Source organism: Dreissena polymorpha, chromosome 9, assembly GCF_020536995.1.
Source record: "Dreissena polymorpha isolate Duluth1 chromosome 9, UMN_Dpol_1.0, whole genome shotgun sequence".
NCBI classification, from domain to species: Eukaryota; Metazoa; Mollusca; class Bivalvia; order Myida; family Dreissenidae; genus Dreissena; species Dreissena polymorpha.
Window position 1 is genome coordinate 105,079,890 of NC_068363.1, and position 16,533 is coordinate 105,096,422.

General features: G+C 40.4%; 1 protein-coding gene across 2 annotated transcripts in view; it reads right to left on the reverse strand.

The window, feature by feature from the left end:
* The window catches only part of LOC127845259 (SUMO-activating enzyme subunit 2-like), a 39,615-nt gene that overhangs the window by 18,929 nt on the left and 4,153 nt on the right, over positions 1-16,533 (reverse strand). The window contains exons 2-9 of one of the 2 annotated variants that reach the window (XM_052376083.1): positions 15,408-15,491; positions 12,104-12,239; positions 11,163-11,263; positions 10,351-10,472; positions 2,556-2,623; positions 1,869-1,993; positions 1,129-1,228; positions 175-317 (exon numbers count right to left, since the gene is read on the reverse strand). In XM_052376083.1, the coding sequence (XP_052232043.1) occupies positions 175-317; positions 1,129-1,228; positions 1,869-1,993; positions 2,556-2,623; positions 10,351-10,472; positions 11,163-11,263; positions 12,104-12,239; positions 15,408-15,491 (879 nt within the window). Of the gene's footprint in view, positions 1-174; positions 321-1,128; positions 1,229-1,868; positions 1,994-2,555; positions 2,624-10,350; positions 10,473-11,162; positions 11,264-12,103; positions 12,240-15,407; positions 15,492-16,533 lie in introns of both variants that reach the window. The other variant, XM_052376081.1, reaches the window with a different exon arrangement.

Below are 16,533 nucleotides of genomic sequence, written 5' to 3' on the forward strand. Positions count from 1 at the left end.
GTTGATTAACCAGTGCTAATGCACATACTTATGCAGGAAACTGACATCAGTCACACAATAAGAGATCAGGAGAGACCGACAATAGAAATAACAATTTACCAACTCCATACCATGCCTTTTCCTAGACCAGCATACCCCCGCTCCCTCACTTAGTCAGTTGCCCCTGTACCATACCTTGTCCCAGACCAACATTCCCCCGTCCTCTCGTTCAGCCAGTTGTCCCTGCAGGATCCTGATACTGCGAGAGAACACATTGGCACACTCCTGCACAGACCACTGGCGCTGGTCCTGTATAGTGTCTTTAGGTACCACCCCATCCACTGGAAAGGAAAGGAGTTACAGAGGTGTGGAAGTTTATTTATACAGCAAATAAGCCGTGTCAAGCTTAAAATGGTCTTTCATATTGGGCCAATGTAGTTCCAGACAAGCTATCTGCTATAGTCAGACTAGGTTTCGTGGTTGCATTATAGAGCTACGCTGGCCTCATATGGCATAAGACCCATTTTTCCTAACCAGTGTTTTAGACAAGGTAAGTTTGTAGTTGACAGCATGGCACAATATAATGTCTGTGTGTCAGGATGATCAAGTGCAAATGATCAAAGAACATGGAAAAGGTATGAATATGGTAAAACAAAGGGAGAGACTATGTTTATGTCGTGTCATTCCTCTTTATGCATCACTCTAGGAAAACCGGGCTTAATGCATGTGCATTAAATGTTGTCCCAGATTAATAGTTAATAGATATGGTTTTGCACAGAACCATATATCCCGTATCGGGTCAGTAACTAACCCTGTAACGATTATATCACGCCAACTACTTTCCATCTAATCAAATTAAGATTATGCTTATTATTATGTTATTACATATTATCACATACTGACCCCATATATTCTATATATATTCTATTCTGCCCCATATAGTCTCCTGACACCATATAGAATATATGGGGTCAGCATTTGACGTCAAACAGCCAATTAGAGAAGATGTTTTGTAGATGGCGTTATATTAGCCCATGCAGGCTGATCTAGCACTACACTTTCCGTTTTATGAGCATGCATTAAGCCCATTTTCAGAAGCAAGACTTATCTAAATAGAAGTATGTCTGCACTAGAACACAGATGCTATACCTGTGTTAGGCAGCTTGTCCCAGTCAAGAGGGGTTGGAGGTCGTCTCTTTTTCCAGAGTGTTTCCATGGATAGCAGGTACTTGATGTCGTCTCGGAACATCTGAAATCAACCAGGTGTCACTTAACAACATATAGCTAATTGTACATAGATTGATCACAATATAAGTCTTGTTCTGGGAAAATTGGGCTTAATGCATTTGAGTTCACTGTCGTACCAGATTAGCCTGTGCAGTTTTCACAGGCTAATCTGGGACAACAGTTCCCGCCTAGACTGGATTTTGGTTAAGAAGAAATTTCCTTTTTTTATGCCATAAAAGTGGAAAGTGTCGCCCCTGATAAGCCTGTGTAGACAGCTATCACCTTAGATTGACCAGCAAAAGTCTGATTTAATTAACTGACTGCTGTAGTACAATATACCCGAAAACTGTTAAATATGCATGCAGTGGAAAAAGGTTTGTAATTCTGTAAATTATTTTGGTGCTGACAGTTGCTGGTATATGTACCAAAGAGAAAATACACATATACATCATTACTTACCTATTAATAATGTACTTGATTTGGTGCTTACAGTTGCTGGTATGTGTACCAAAGAGAAAATAAATATAGTCATCATTAAATACCTATACTAAGATTGTTTACATGGTTCTAAATTTCACAAAAAACAGTAATATCTGAAACGTAGGATCTCTGACAACTCATGAAAGGTAGTAAAAGTAACCCAGATCAGCTGCCATACTTACTTTGTTGAACAGTTTCTGGGGTTCATATTGGATGCCCTCCACCCAGGCTCGTGTAGAGACCCTCTTCAGTCTGCCATTCCCTTCCGGCGCTGATGTTGTCTCCAGGGCCTTCTGACCGGCATCAGCTACAGAATATTCACATGAGCCTTGCATAACAAAAATGTTTTCACAATTATATGTACCAAGGTTCAACTTAAAGAGCTTGATGGGAACTAAATGTTGAGATCTAAAAAAAAATGTTGGGGTCACCTTCATGTGGGAATTTTTAGGTCCCATTGGGAAAAATATATACTTTTTTCCATCACGACTCTATCTATATACAGGCCTAGAAATCGAACAAAAAACCCACTGTACTATGTTTTCTAAGATACTCCAGTTGCTATGGTATAATTGTTGCTTTGGTTCTACTGTGGGTATGGCACTATGATTTCTTTGGTACTACAGTTACTAAGGAACTAAGTTGTGATGGTTCTATAGCTGGTATTGTAGTATGGTTGCTATATTTCTATAGTTTCTATGGTAGCATTGTTGCTAAGATTCTACAGTTGCTATGATAGCATAATTATTATGTTTCTACAGTTGTTATGGTTCTACAGTTTCAATTGTTCTACAGATGCTAGAGTACTATGATTTCTATGGTTCCACAGTTGCTATGGTACATAGTTGCTACACAGTTGCTATGGTTACCTGTGAGTTCAGGGTCTGCAGTGTCTGGTGATACATCCTGGTCCGGATCTTCTTCCCCAAACAGCTGACTGAAACAAAGAAGGACAATTTGCAGGGTTACAATCCAGACTTTTTTTTACTTTGAGAAGTTTGCAACTCTATTATTACCAAATTTAAGTAGTTCAAGACTCAAATTTTGTACAAGATTAAAAAGTTTGTCACTCCTTTTTTCATAATTTTTAACAGTTAGCAACTTTTTCTTTCACAATCTTGAACAGTTTTTTCACAAAATGTGTGGGCCAAGGCCACTTCACTAAGATGAGAATAAAGCCCTGCAAACTAGGTGTGACAATGCAATGAGCTCCATTCAAATATAATGCTGCTAAACAAACATTTAACCCATGTATATCACAATGCCATCGAAGTGAAAACTGTCAGACATGCAGACAAATCTGCCAAAAAATGTCTGACAAACACTTCTGTCCTGTCTCTGATCTAATCAGATAATATGTCTGACTATAATTTACTTATATGTATCAGTAAGCTGAACTCTCCATCTACTAACTCTGAATTCCTTAAAATGCCACAAAACAAATCAAATGTGAGCGCAAAATGCACAAATGGGCCTTATGCATACCTACAGCCCAGCTTCTGCATCTTTGTTGTCTGGTAAGGAGCTACCCAGTCCACTAATGAGACCATAATACCTTGCGTTACTTTATAGCAGACAGCATAAATCCTGACCAGAATGCGAGATTGTGTAAACTGGGCTTAAAGAGACCTTTTCACAGATTTTGGAGAGTATTAAAGTTTGTCATTAAATGTTTTATATTGATAAATGTAGACATTGGATCTAAAAAGCTCCAGTAAAAAAAAAGAATATTATTAAAGAAAAAAAAAGTAATTCTCAACTGGACTCATACCACTAACCCCTGGAGTAAAAGTCTATCGCTTAGGCCACTCGTCCATCCGTGCTCATACAATGAATGATATATATATACTTTTTATAAGCAATCCTCTTAGTGTAACAAAATACAACGACAACAACAGAACTCTCCAAATTATTCAATTGTTACGCATTGCAACACTTTATAATTTTCACGTTTTTAAATCGTCAAAAGATGCATATAATGGATATTTTAGAGCATGGTATTATGTTCAGTATTACTGCTTCCTCACAAATATCATAACTACAACGAAAATTTGCCAATCTGAAACAAAACTTTTAAATTTTGTCAATTTAACCCAAACGTAAAAAAGGTCCCTTTGAGCTATGCTGGTTGCAAATAACATAAGGCCCATTTTCATATGACCCGGCTCATATTCCTCCCTTACTTTATCAGACATAGTAAAAAATACCTTCTATTGGAAATCATCTGCTTTATTAAAAACTTACTAAGAGTACAGACTTACTTAAAGAGGTGTTTAGCCCAAACTACACAGTGGATGGGCCTGATTTACTTGAAGAAGTGTTTAGCCCAAACAAAGCAGTAGATGGGCCTGACTTACTTGAAGAGGTGTAAAGCCCAGACTAAACAATAGATGGCCCTGACTTATTTGAAGAGGTGTTTAGCCCAGACTACACAGTAGATGGCCCTGACTTATTTGAAGAGGTGTTTAGCCCGGACTACACAGTTGATGGTCCTGACTTACTTGAAGAGGTGTTTAGCCCAGACTACACAGTAGATGGGCCTGACTTACTTGAAGAGGCGTTTAGCCCAAACTACACAGTGGATGGCCCTGACTTATTTGAAGAGGTGTTTAGCCTAGACTACACAGTGGATGGGACTGACTTTCTTGAAGAGGTGTTTAGCCCAGACTACACTTAGGATAGGCCTGACTAACTTATAGAGGTGTTTAGCCCAGAATTCATAGTGGATGGTCCTGACTTATTTGAAGAGGTGTTTAGCCCAGACTACAGTGGATGGGCCTGACTTTCTTGAAGAGGTGTCTAGCCCAGACTACACAGTGAATGTGCCTGACTTACTTGAAGAGGCATTTAGCCCAGACTACACAGTGGATGGCCCTGACTTATTTGAAGAGGTGTTTATCCCAGACTACACAGTGGATTGACCTGACTTACTTGAAGAGCTGTTAAGCCCAGACTACACTGTGAATGGGCCTGACTAACTTGATGAGGCATTTAGCCCAGACTACACTTTGGATAGGCCTGACAAACTTATAGAGGTGTTTAGCCCAGACTACACAGTGGATGGCCCTGACTTACTTGAAGAGGTGTTTTGCCTAGACTACACAGTGGATGGGCCTGACTTACTTGAAGAGGTGTTTAGCCCAGACTACACAGTGGATGGCCCTGACTTACTTGAGAGGTGTTAAGCCCAGACTACACAGTGGATGGTCCTGACTTTTTTGAAGAGGTTTTTATCCCAGACTACACAGTGGATGGTCCTGACTTACTTGAAGAGGTGTTTAGCCCAGACTACACAGTGGATGGCCCTGACTTACTTGAACAGGTGTTAAGCCCAGACTACACAGTGGATGGGCCTGATTTACTTGAACAGGTGTTTAGCCCAGACTACACAGTAGATGGGCCTTACTTACTTGAAGAGGTGTATAGCCCAGACAACACAGTGGATGGCCCTGACTTACTTGAAGAGCTGTTTAGCCCAGACTACACAGTGGATGGGCCTGACTAACATCAAGAGGTGTTTAGCCCTGACTACACAGTAGATGGGCCTTACTTACTTGAAGAGGTGTTTAGCCCAGACTACACAGTGGATGGCCCTGACTTATTTGAAGAGGTGTTATGCCCGGACTACACAGTTGATGGGCCTGACTTACGTAAAGAGGTGTTTAGCCCAGACTACAGTGAATGGGCCTGACTTACGTAAAGAGGTGTTTAGCCCAGACTACACAGTAGATGGGCCTGACTTACGTAAAGAGGTGTTCAGCCTAGACTACACAGTGGATGGGCCTGACTTACCTGAAGAGGTGTTTAGCCCAGACTACAGTGGATGGGCCTGACTTACGTAAAGTGTAGCCCAGACTACACAGTGGATGGGCATGACTTACTTGAAGAGGTGTTTAGCCCAGACTACACAGTGGATGGGCTTGACTTACTTGAAGTGGTGTTTAGCCCAGACTACACAGTGGATGGCCCTGACTTACTTGAAGAGGTGTTTAGCCCAGACTACAGTGGATGGGCATGACTTACTTGAAAAGGTGTTTAGCCCAGACTACACAGTGGATGGGCTTGACTTACTTGAAGAGGTGTTTAGCCCAGACTACACAGTGGATGGGCCTGACTTACTTGAACAGGTGTTTTGCCCAGACTACACAGTAGATGGGCCTTACTTACTTGAAGAGGTGTTTAGCCCAGACAACACAGTGGATGGCCCTGACTTACTTGAAGAGCTGTTTAGCCCAGACTACACAGTGGATGGGCCTGACTTACATCAAGAGGTGTTTAGCCCAGACTACACAGTAGATGGGCCTTACTAACTTGAAGAGGTGTTTAGCCCAGACTACACAGTGGATGGCCCTGACTTACCTGAAGAGGTGTTTAGCCCAGACTACAGTGGATGGGCCTGACTTACGTAAAGTGTAGCCCAGACTACACAGTGGATGGGCATGACTTACTTGAAGAGGTGTTTAGCCCAGACTACACAGTGGATGGGCTTGACTTACTTGAACAGGTGTTTAGCCCAGACTACACAGTGGATGGCCCTGACTTACTTGCAGAGGTGTTTAGCCCAGACAACACAGTGGATGGGCCTTACTTACTTGAAGAGGTGTTCAGCCTAAACTTCACAGTGGATGGGCCTGACTTACTTGAAGAGGTGTTTAGCCCAGACTACACAGTGGATGGGCCTGACTTACTTAAAGAGGTGTTTAGCCCAGACTACACAGTGGATGGTCCTGACTTACTTGAAGAGGTGTTTAGCCCAGACAACACAGTGGATGAGCCTGACTTACTTGAAGAGGTGTTTAGCCCAGACTACACAGTGGATGGGCCTGACTTACTTCAAGAGGTGTTTAGCCCAGACTACACAGTAGATGGGCCTTACTTACTTGACCAGGTGTTTAGCCCAGACTACACAGTGGATGGGCCTGACTTACTTGAAGAGGTGTTTAGCCCAGACTACACAGTGGATGGGCCTGACTTACTTGAAGAGGTGTTTAGCCCAGACTACAAAGTGGATGGGCCTGACTTACGTACAGAGGTGTTTAGCCTTGACTACACAGTGGATGGGCCTGACTTATTTGAAGAGGTGTTTAGCCCAGACTACAGTGGATGGGCCTGACTTACTTAAAGAGGTGTTTAGCCCAGACTACACAGTGGATGGGCCTGACTAACGTAAAGAGGTGTTTAGCCTAGACTACAGTGGATGGGCCTGACTTACTTGAAGAGGTGTTTAGCCTAGACTACACAGTGGATGGCCCTGACTAATTTGAAGAGGTGTTTAGCCCAGACTACACAGTGGATGGGCCTGACTTACGTAAAGAGGTGTTTAGCCCAGACTAAACAGTGGATGGGCCTGACTTACTTGAAGAGGTATTTTGACCAGACTACACAGTGGATGGGCCTGTATTACTTGAAGAGGTGTTAAGCCCAGACTACACAGTGGAGGGGCATTGAAGAGGTGTTTATCCCAGACTACACAGTAGATGGTCCTGACTTACTTGAAGAGGTGTTCAGCCCAGACTACACAGTGGATGGGCCTGACTTACTTAAAGAGGTGTTTAGCCCAGACTACACAGTGGATGGGCCTGACTTATGTAAATAGGTGTTTAGCCTAGACTACACAGTGGATGGCCCTGACTTATTTGAAGAGGTGATTAGCCCAGACTACACATTGGATGGCCCTGACTTATTTGAAGAGGTTTTTAGCCCAGACTACACAGTGGATGGGCCTGACTTATTTGAAGAGGTGTTTAGCCCAGACTACAGTGGAATGACCTGACTTACTTGAAGAGCTGTTAAGCCCAGACTACACTGTGAATGGGCCTGACTTATTTGAACAGGTGTTTAGCCCAGACTACACAGTGGATGGGCCTGACTAATTTGAAGAGGTGTTTAGCCCAGACTACACAGTGGATGGGCCTGACTTACGTAAAGAGGTGTTTAGCCCAGACTAAACAGTGGATGGGCCTGACTTACTTGAAGAGGTATTTTGACCAGACTACAGTGGATGGGCCTGACTTACGTAAAGAGGTGTTTAGCCCAGACTACAGTGGATGGGCCTGACTTACGTAAAGAGGTGTTTAGCCCAGACTACAGTGGATGGGCCTGACTTACGTAAAGAGGTGTTTAGCCCAGACGAAACAGTGGATGGGCCTGACTTACTTGAAGAGGTATTTTGACCAGACTACACAGTGGATGGGCCTGTATTACTTGAAGAGGTGTTTAGCCCAGACTACACAGTGGATGGGCCTGACTTACTTGAAGAGGTGTTTAGCCCAGACTACACAGTGGATGGGCCTGACTTTCTTGAAGAGGCGTTTAGCCCAGACTACACAGTGGATGGGCCATACTTACTTGAAGAAGTGTTTAGCCCGGACTACACAGTTGATGGGCCTGACTTACTTGAAGAGGTGTTTAGCCCAGACTACACAGTAGATGGGCCTGACTTACTTGAAGAGGAGTTTAGCCCAGACTACACAGTGGATGGGCCTGACTTACTTGAAGAGGTGTTTATCCCAGACTACACAGTGGATGGCCCTGACTTACTTGAAGAGGTGTTTAGCCCAGACAACACAGTGGATGGCCCTGACTTACTTGAAGAGCTGTTTAGCCCAGACTACACAGTGGATGGGCCTGACTTACATCAAGAGGTGTTTAGCCCTGACTACACAGTAGATGGGCCTTACTTACTTGAAGAGGTGTTTAGCCCAGACTACACAGTGGATGGCCCTGACTTATTTGAAGAGGTGTTTAGCCCGGACTACACAGTTGATGGGCCTGACTTACGTAAAGAGGTGTTTAGCCCAGACTACAGTGGATGGGCCTGACTTACGTAAAGAGGTGTTTAGCCCAGACTACACAGTAGATGGGCCTGACTTACGTAAAGAGGTGTTCAGCCTAGACTACACAGTGGATGGGCCTGACTTACCTGAAGAGGTGTTTAGCCCAGACTACAGTGGATGGGCCTGACTTACGTAAAGTGTAGCCCAGACTACACAGTGGATGGGCATGACTTACTTGAAGAGGTGTTTAGCCCAGACTACACAGTGGATGGGCTTGACTTACTTGAAGAGGTGTTTAGCCCAGACTACACAGTGGATGGCCCTGACTTACTTGAAGAGGTGTTTAGCCCAGACTACAGTGGATGGGCATGACTTACTTGAAAAGGTGTTTAGCCCAGACTACACAGTGGATGGGCCTGACTTACTTGAAGAGGTGTTTAGCCCAGACTACACAGTGGATGGGCCTGTATTACTTGAAGAGGTGTTAAGCCCAGACTACACAGTGGATGGGCATTGAAGAGGTGTTTATCCCAGACTACACAGTAGATGGTCCTGACTTACTTGAAGAGGTGTTCAGCCCAGACTACACAGTGGATGGGCCTGACTTACTTAAAGAGGTGTTTAGCCCAGACTACAGTGGATGGGCCTGACTTACGTAAAGTGTAGCCCAGACTACACAGTGGATGGGCCTGACTTACTTAAAGAGGTGTTTAGCCCAGACTACACAGTGGATGGGCCTGACTTATGTAAATAGGTGTTTAGCCTAGACTACACAGTGGATGGCACTGACTTATTTGAAGAGGTGATTAGCCCAGACTACACATTGGATGGCCCTGACTTATTTGAAGAGGTTTTTAGCCCAGACTACACAGTGGATGGGCCTGACTTATTTGAAGAGGTGTTTAGCCCAGACTACAGTGGAATGACCTGACTTACTTGAAGAGCTGTTAAGCCCAGACTACACTGTGAATGGGCCTGACTTATTTGAACAGGTGTTTAGCCCAGACTACACAGTGGATGGGCCTGACTAATTTGAAGAGGTGTTTAGCCCAGACTACACAGTGGATGGGCCTGACTTACGTAAAGAGGTGTTTAGCCCAGACTAAACAGTGGATGGGCCTGACTTACTTGAAGAGGTATTTTGACCAGACTACAGTGGATGGGCCTGACTTACGTAAAGAGGTGTTTAGCCCAGACTACAGTGGATGGGCCTGACTTACGTAAAGAGGTGTTTAGCCCAGACTACAGTGGATGGGCCTGACTTACGTAAAGAGGTGTTTAGCCCAGACTAAACAGTGGATGGGCCTGACTTACTTGAAGAGGTATTTTGACGACTACACAGTGGATGGGCCTGTATTACTTGAAGAGGTGTTTAGCCCAGACTACACAGTGGATGGGCCTGACTTACTTGAAGAGGTGTTTAGCCCAGACTACACAGTGGATGGGCCTGACTTTCTTGAAGAGGCGTTTAGCCCAGACTACACAGTGGATGGGCCATACTTACTTGAAGAAGTGTTTAGCCCGGACTACACAGTTGATGGGCCTGACTTACTTGAAGAGGTGTTTAGCCCAGACTACACAGTAGATGGGCCTGACTTACTTGAAGAGGAGTTTAGCCCAGACTACACAGTGGATGGGCCTGACTTACTTGAAGAGGTGTTTATCCCAGACTACACAGTGGATGGCCCTGACTTACTTGAAGAGGTGTTTATCCCAGACTACACAGTAGATGGTCCTGACTTACTTGAAGAGGTGTTTAGCCCAGACTACACAGTGGATGGGCCTGACTTACTTGAAGAGGCGTTTAGCCCAGACTACACAGTGGATGGGCCTGACTTACTTGAAGAGGTGTTTAGCCCAGACAACACGGTGGATGGTCCTGACTTACTTGAATAGGTGTTTAGCCCAGACTACACAGTGGATGGGCTCAGAGGGTGTGTTCCTAATGGTGCAGCCTGGGAAAGTCTTCTGTGGAGGCTTGGGTATGCACTCATAACACTCTGTCAGACCCTGCAGGAACATAGGTTTTACATTTTTTAATTATTTTATTGGAGAAGAAGCTAGTCTTGAATACATAATCTTGAATACATAATTGAGCACTTGCCTTAAATAAAATACTATCAATAGTTAACTTGGATTTCTCTCCTGATGAAGTGTCTGGAACTTAAAATTTTCAATATTGAGTTTACATGTAAATACAATAGAGTCAAATGCATTGCAAGTCAAACACATTAACCTAGATACCACTGTACATAGCCACCACAAAAAATACTGACATTTTAAAAATGATAATAAAATGTATTTAAACTGATATGATCATATGAACAACTGCCTCCTTTAGGAAATACAATTCTTGTCTCCACACAAATTATTATAGCAAACTTTAATAAATGAAAATTATTATGGCTATTCTTAATTCAATAATATTTATTTAAATCACACAATTTACAAGGAGTTAATACAGAACATAAGTACTGTTTTTTCAAGGTTTTCCATAATTTAAGAACTTTTCAAGACCCAACACATGTTAAGCAAGTGTAAAGGCTTGTTCAAGCCCTGCAGCCCAATGACCAGTCCAACTTTTGATCAAACAAATGCCCTGTTAATATTTTTAGCATTGGCAAAAATCTCCAATCCCAGCCATTGTCTTAGGTGTTATAAAAATGGGACAGCATTTGTCGAACATTCAGCCCTACTCACTTTCTTGATGACTGACACCTGACCTAGATAGCCTGCAGTCCCACTCTCAATCAGGGGCCTGTCAGCTGCCAGACACATACGGTTCACATGGTTACGGGCAGCTGAAACATACATATCATTGGGATATATGGTGAAACAAGTAAGATCTTTGACAGATCATTTGAGCTACGCATTTGCCAACATAGCCTGTGCAGACTTAAAATCAGGGGCAAAACATATCCAAACAAATAATCCCAGTTTTCTTAGATATAAGCTGAAATATTTTGTACTGTATATATCAAAAATTAAGTGCACACCAGACTTGCTGTTAGACAAAACGAGGAGTCGGAACGGTTACATAAAAGAGCATCGTTTGATACAGAAGGAACTAGGTTAGAATTTAATAATGCTAAGTTTATGCTGTGTGGCTTAGAAAATTTAAACCACTTGCCCTGGCAACTGGTTTAGTTTTTGTGCCAAGGAAATAAACTTTTGTTTTCAACACTTATCTGGTAATTTATTTATTATATCACATAATTATACTGTCTTCGTTGTGTAGGCAAACGAAAAAAAATGGCTGAAAACAAAACTTAAACATAAAATAACATCATAAAAATTAGCAAAATGCCATCACTATATTGCACGCTTCTGCTGTATCAAGATTGCTGAATACACCAACATTTATCACATCGGGTGTTAACTAGTAAATGCTGGAATGAGGATGGGAAAAACTCAAGTGCCATTATGCTGCACTTTATAAGGTTATTTTAGTCAATCATCACACAGAAAGAATCAAGATTACTACATGGTCAATCTCCTACAAAAACGAAAGCATTAAGAATTTAAGAACACACATTTAAAAAAACAAGCATCCTTTATGTCAATTATATCACAACACATATTGCAGTGGCACATGGCAAATTTACTTCAGCTGTGCTATATCAATGATGAACAAGACATACCTCTGTTATCCAGTGCATTCATAACAATGTCAAATTTCCTGAAGAACTCCAGATCATAGTCGGGACTGGTGATGCTGTCATGGTAAGCCCTAATGCTGGCATCTGGATTGAACTGGAGAGCACTGTCCTTAGCAACCTAGGAATTCAAACGAAAATGTAACCATGGTCCATATTCAGCGACTAATTCATAGACTCAAGAATAAAGAATATACTTTGAAGCAAGAATATACCTTCAGTGCTTGTGAATATACAAGCAGTGATTTTTTTCCTTCTTTGGACGGGTCCGGTGAACGGACCCGTTCCCAATGACCTACGGACCCGTTCCCAAAATGAACCGGACCCGTCCCAATTTCCGAAAAAATACAAAAAATCCTGATAAAAAACAAGTAAACAATCCCCAAAAACACCAGCTTGACGTATTTGGAGACCGTTTTAATTCGGGTGGGGGGAGGGGGGTGGGGGGGGATTCTTGGGTGCGATGGTTGGACGGTATTACAAACATAAAATAATAAAAATAAATAGTTGTGTTTTTTAACCGTTTAAAAAAAAAATTGGGGGGGGTGGGGGGTATAGTGTGAGGGTGTGGTGGTCATTTGTGAGATGATCTTAAAAAAAAAAAAAATAGGGGGGGGGGTGCGGGGGGGGGGTGGTTTGGGTGGAGTCTATTGTGGTATGTCAGGTAAGAGTAGTTTTGTTAAAGTATCAATCAAATCTAATCATAAATAACAAAGTAATGGCAATTTTAGCAAAATTTAATAATTTGACCTTGAGAGTCAAGGTCATTCAAAGGTCAAGGTAAAATTCAACTTGCCAGGTACAGTAACCTCATGATAGCATGAAAGTATTTGAAGTCTGAAAGCAATAGCCTTGATACTTAAGAAGTAAAGTGGATCAAAACACAAAATTTAACCATATATTCAAAGTTACTAAGTCAAAAAAGGGCCATAATTCCGTAAAAATGACATCCAGAGTTATGCAACTTGTTCTTTTTCTGTACCCTTATGATAGTTTGCGAGTGTACATATGAAAGCAATATCTATGATACTTTAGGGGTAAAGTGGACCAAAACACAAAACTTAACCAAATTTTCAATTTTCTAAGTATAAAGGGCCCATTATTCCGTCCAAATGCCAGTCAGAATTACATAACTTTGCCTGCACAGTCCCCTTATGATAGTTAATAAGTGTTGCAAGTATGAAAGCAATAGCTTTGATACTGTAGAAATAAAGTGGACCTAAACACAAAACTTAACCAAATGTTCAATTTTCTAAGTATAAAAAGGGCACATAATTCTGTCAAAATGCCAGTCAGAGTTACATTACTTTGCCTGCACAGTCCTCTTATGATAGTTAGTAAGTGTTGCAAGAATGAAAGCAATAGCTTTGATACTTAAGGAATAAAATGGACCTAAACACAAAACTTAACCAAAAATTTTAATTTTCTAAGTATAAAAAGGGCACATAATTCTGTCAAAATGCACGCCAGAGTTATCTAACTTTGCCTGCCCAGTCCCCTCATGATAGTAAGTAAGTGTACCAAGTTTGAATGCAATAGCATTGATACTTTCTGAAAAAAGTGGACCTAAACTCAAAAACTTAACCAAAATTTTCAATTTTCTTAGTATAAAAAGGGCACATAATTCAGTCAAAATGCACGCCAGAGTTATCTAACTTTGCCTGTCCAGTCCCCTCATGATAGTAAGTAAGTGTACCAAGTTTTAATGTAATAGCATTGATACTTTCTGAGAAAAGTGGACCTAAACGCAAAACTTAACCGGACGCGGACGCCAAGGTGATGACAATAGCTCATTTTTTTTCTTCAAAAAATAGATGAGCTAAAAAGTATATTTTCTATTCGAGATCTAACATGACACACCCAGTCCTCTCAGCCAAAACGACCCGTAAAACAAAACAGTGTCTTTGTGTTGTATAAACGAATCTGCAGTAAAACTGAATTTAGATTCACACCATAAATGGAATCATTTCTGTCGTCAGTTGTCAAAACAAAAGTACGGTTGATATTCAAATGCATTATTTTTCTCTTTCCGGGATATTGTTTTAGTATGTTGATGCTGCATTAACAAATATAAGTATATATGAATTGAAAACACCAAAAATAAACAACTGTTGCGATAGACACCTATGAACTGTTAGATGCCCATAATGTCACTTTAATGTTTTCTTCATTCAACAAATACATGTATATTATTGCGAAATATAAACCAGTCTGAATTTTTTTATGCTTCTGGCAATATTCGCCATGAGTCACAATAGTAAGTATTACAGAAAGAAATTAAAGTCAAAAGCAAATTGTTATGCGATTTTGGCTTCGTTAAAAGTTTGGGGTCTGTTTCGTCCAACCGGCCATTCCCCTCAATACACTGCAACAAAAACTGTTGACACACTTAGTTCTCTGATAAGGCTATGCAGCCTGAGGGTGTCTGGTCTCTCATCAGCCCAGAAAGGAACCATTCTTGATATATATTTAAAGCAGATAAAAACAGAGAACTCTGTCTGTAATAATCTGTGTTCCGATAGCATGTTGTTGTTTGTGCAAGACTGTGAATAAAAGTTTATGTTGCTTTCCTGTGTCATTTAAAGCTGACAAAAGTTAAACAAAGTCATTAAAATACCATTCTTCAATTGGTACAATTCACATCTTGATTTTTCCCAATTGGAAGATTTCTCGACTTGTTTTTTCCCCAATTTGGTGGTTTTACGACACGAAAAATTCCCAATGGCATGGGTACCGGACCCGTGCCCAATTGGGTGAAAAAAATCACTGATACAAGCTACATTTGTTGCATATATCTTTCAATAAATTGTTATAAGTAAAGAATATTGTATTTCAGGGAGTAAAATTTTATGTCATTAAATGGTTTTATACTATAAGAACAATACATTTTCACAAATATTGTTTGTTTTTAGTCTAAGAATTGGTTGGCGATTACAGACCCAGGAGTATTTTATTGTCATGAAAGGCCTTAGCCTGTTCATATAAAGGAAAAAACTAAGAGATTGCTGAAAATTATTCATAAAACTTGATATCAAATAGGAAAATTACTTGAGTGTCCATGTAAACTGAGCCTCATTCTAAGAAAATGGGACTTAATGCATTTGTGGAAAGTGTCACCCTCCATTTTTGCCTATGCAGTCTTGGCTTAGTAAATTTCGAGTTATGGCAGAAAATGTTTTCTCTGATTAGCCTGTGCTTACTGAACAGGCTAATCTAGACAACATTTAACACACATGCACTCATTGAACTGAGTCCAGTTTTTCCAAAAGGAGGCTTAAATTTATAGTACCTGTGCTTTTGATTTTCCAACATGCTCTTTTCGGAATAAGAACTGTCTGTTCAAGTTGCTGACATCTATGGTATCCAAATCAATCTGAAATACAAAATCTCAGTCATGAAGCTGCAGTATTGACTGCATGTGCATTCAGATAACATAGAGAGCTGTTTCAAAATTATGTAATCATAATTTTAAAAGTTACATTTATTGAAATGATATGCTACAATTAAATTCTTTGGGCCTATATGGGGATATTCAAAGAAGATATGAAAAATGGTCTTTTTATTTATGCAGCAACCACATTAGACAAGACACATTAAACAACAAATGGTAGGCTCTAAATGTATGGCAATATATCCATGATTGACAACTATGACTGTGGTGCAACTAAAAAAGTTAAATGCTTTTGTTATCATCCCGAATAAACTTCATTCTGATATTGTCTTAAGCCAGTTGCTATTATAGTGAGCATCATCGGGCATGCATTTAGTGTTGAAAACTAAAAGACTGAATTTCCTTGCCTTAATTTTGGGAAGTTGTTCTCATATTGTTTGGAAGTTTTGAAAGTAACACATTACACTCTGCATTTAGATTCCAAAAGAAACAAATATCATGTCAACTTTTTTTTCCATGTAATTCCTTCATTGTTTAAAGATTATATTCAATATTATGAATAATACATATATCTAGATACTTATTCTACGTTGGAAACGAGTAATTTACTTCAAAACTTTTTTAAGTCAAGCCAATTTTTATTTGAGGATGCAAGTACCCAATGATTGCAGATTAATATACAGCATAATGTAAGTGTTCAATAAAAAGGGATTATATCTTAATTGCACTGCTAACATTGATCACTTGTAATAGAAATGTCTTTAAATAAGATTGATCACTTGTAATAGAAATGTCTTTAAATAAGATTGATCACTTGTAACAGAAATGTCTTTAAATAAGACTGATCACTTGTAATAGAAATGTCTTTAAATAAGACTGATCACTTGTAATAGAAATGTCTTTAAATAAGAGTGATCACTTGTAATAGAAATGTCTTTAAATAAGATTGATCACTTGTAACAGAAATGTCTTTAAATAAGACTGATCACTTGTAATAGAAATGTCTTTAAATAAGACTGATCAC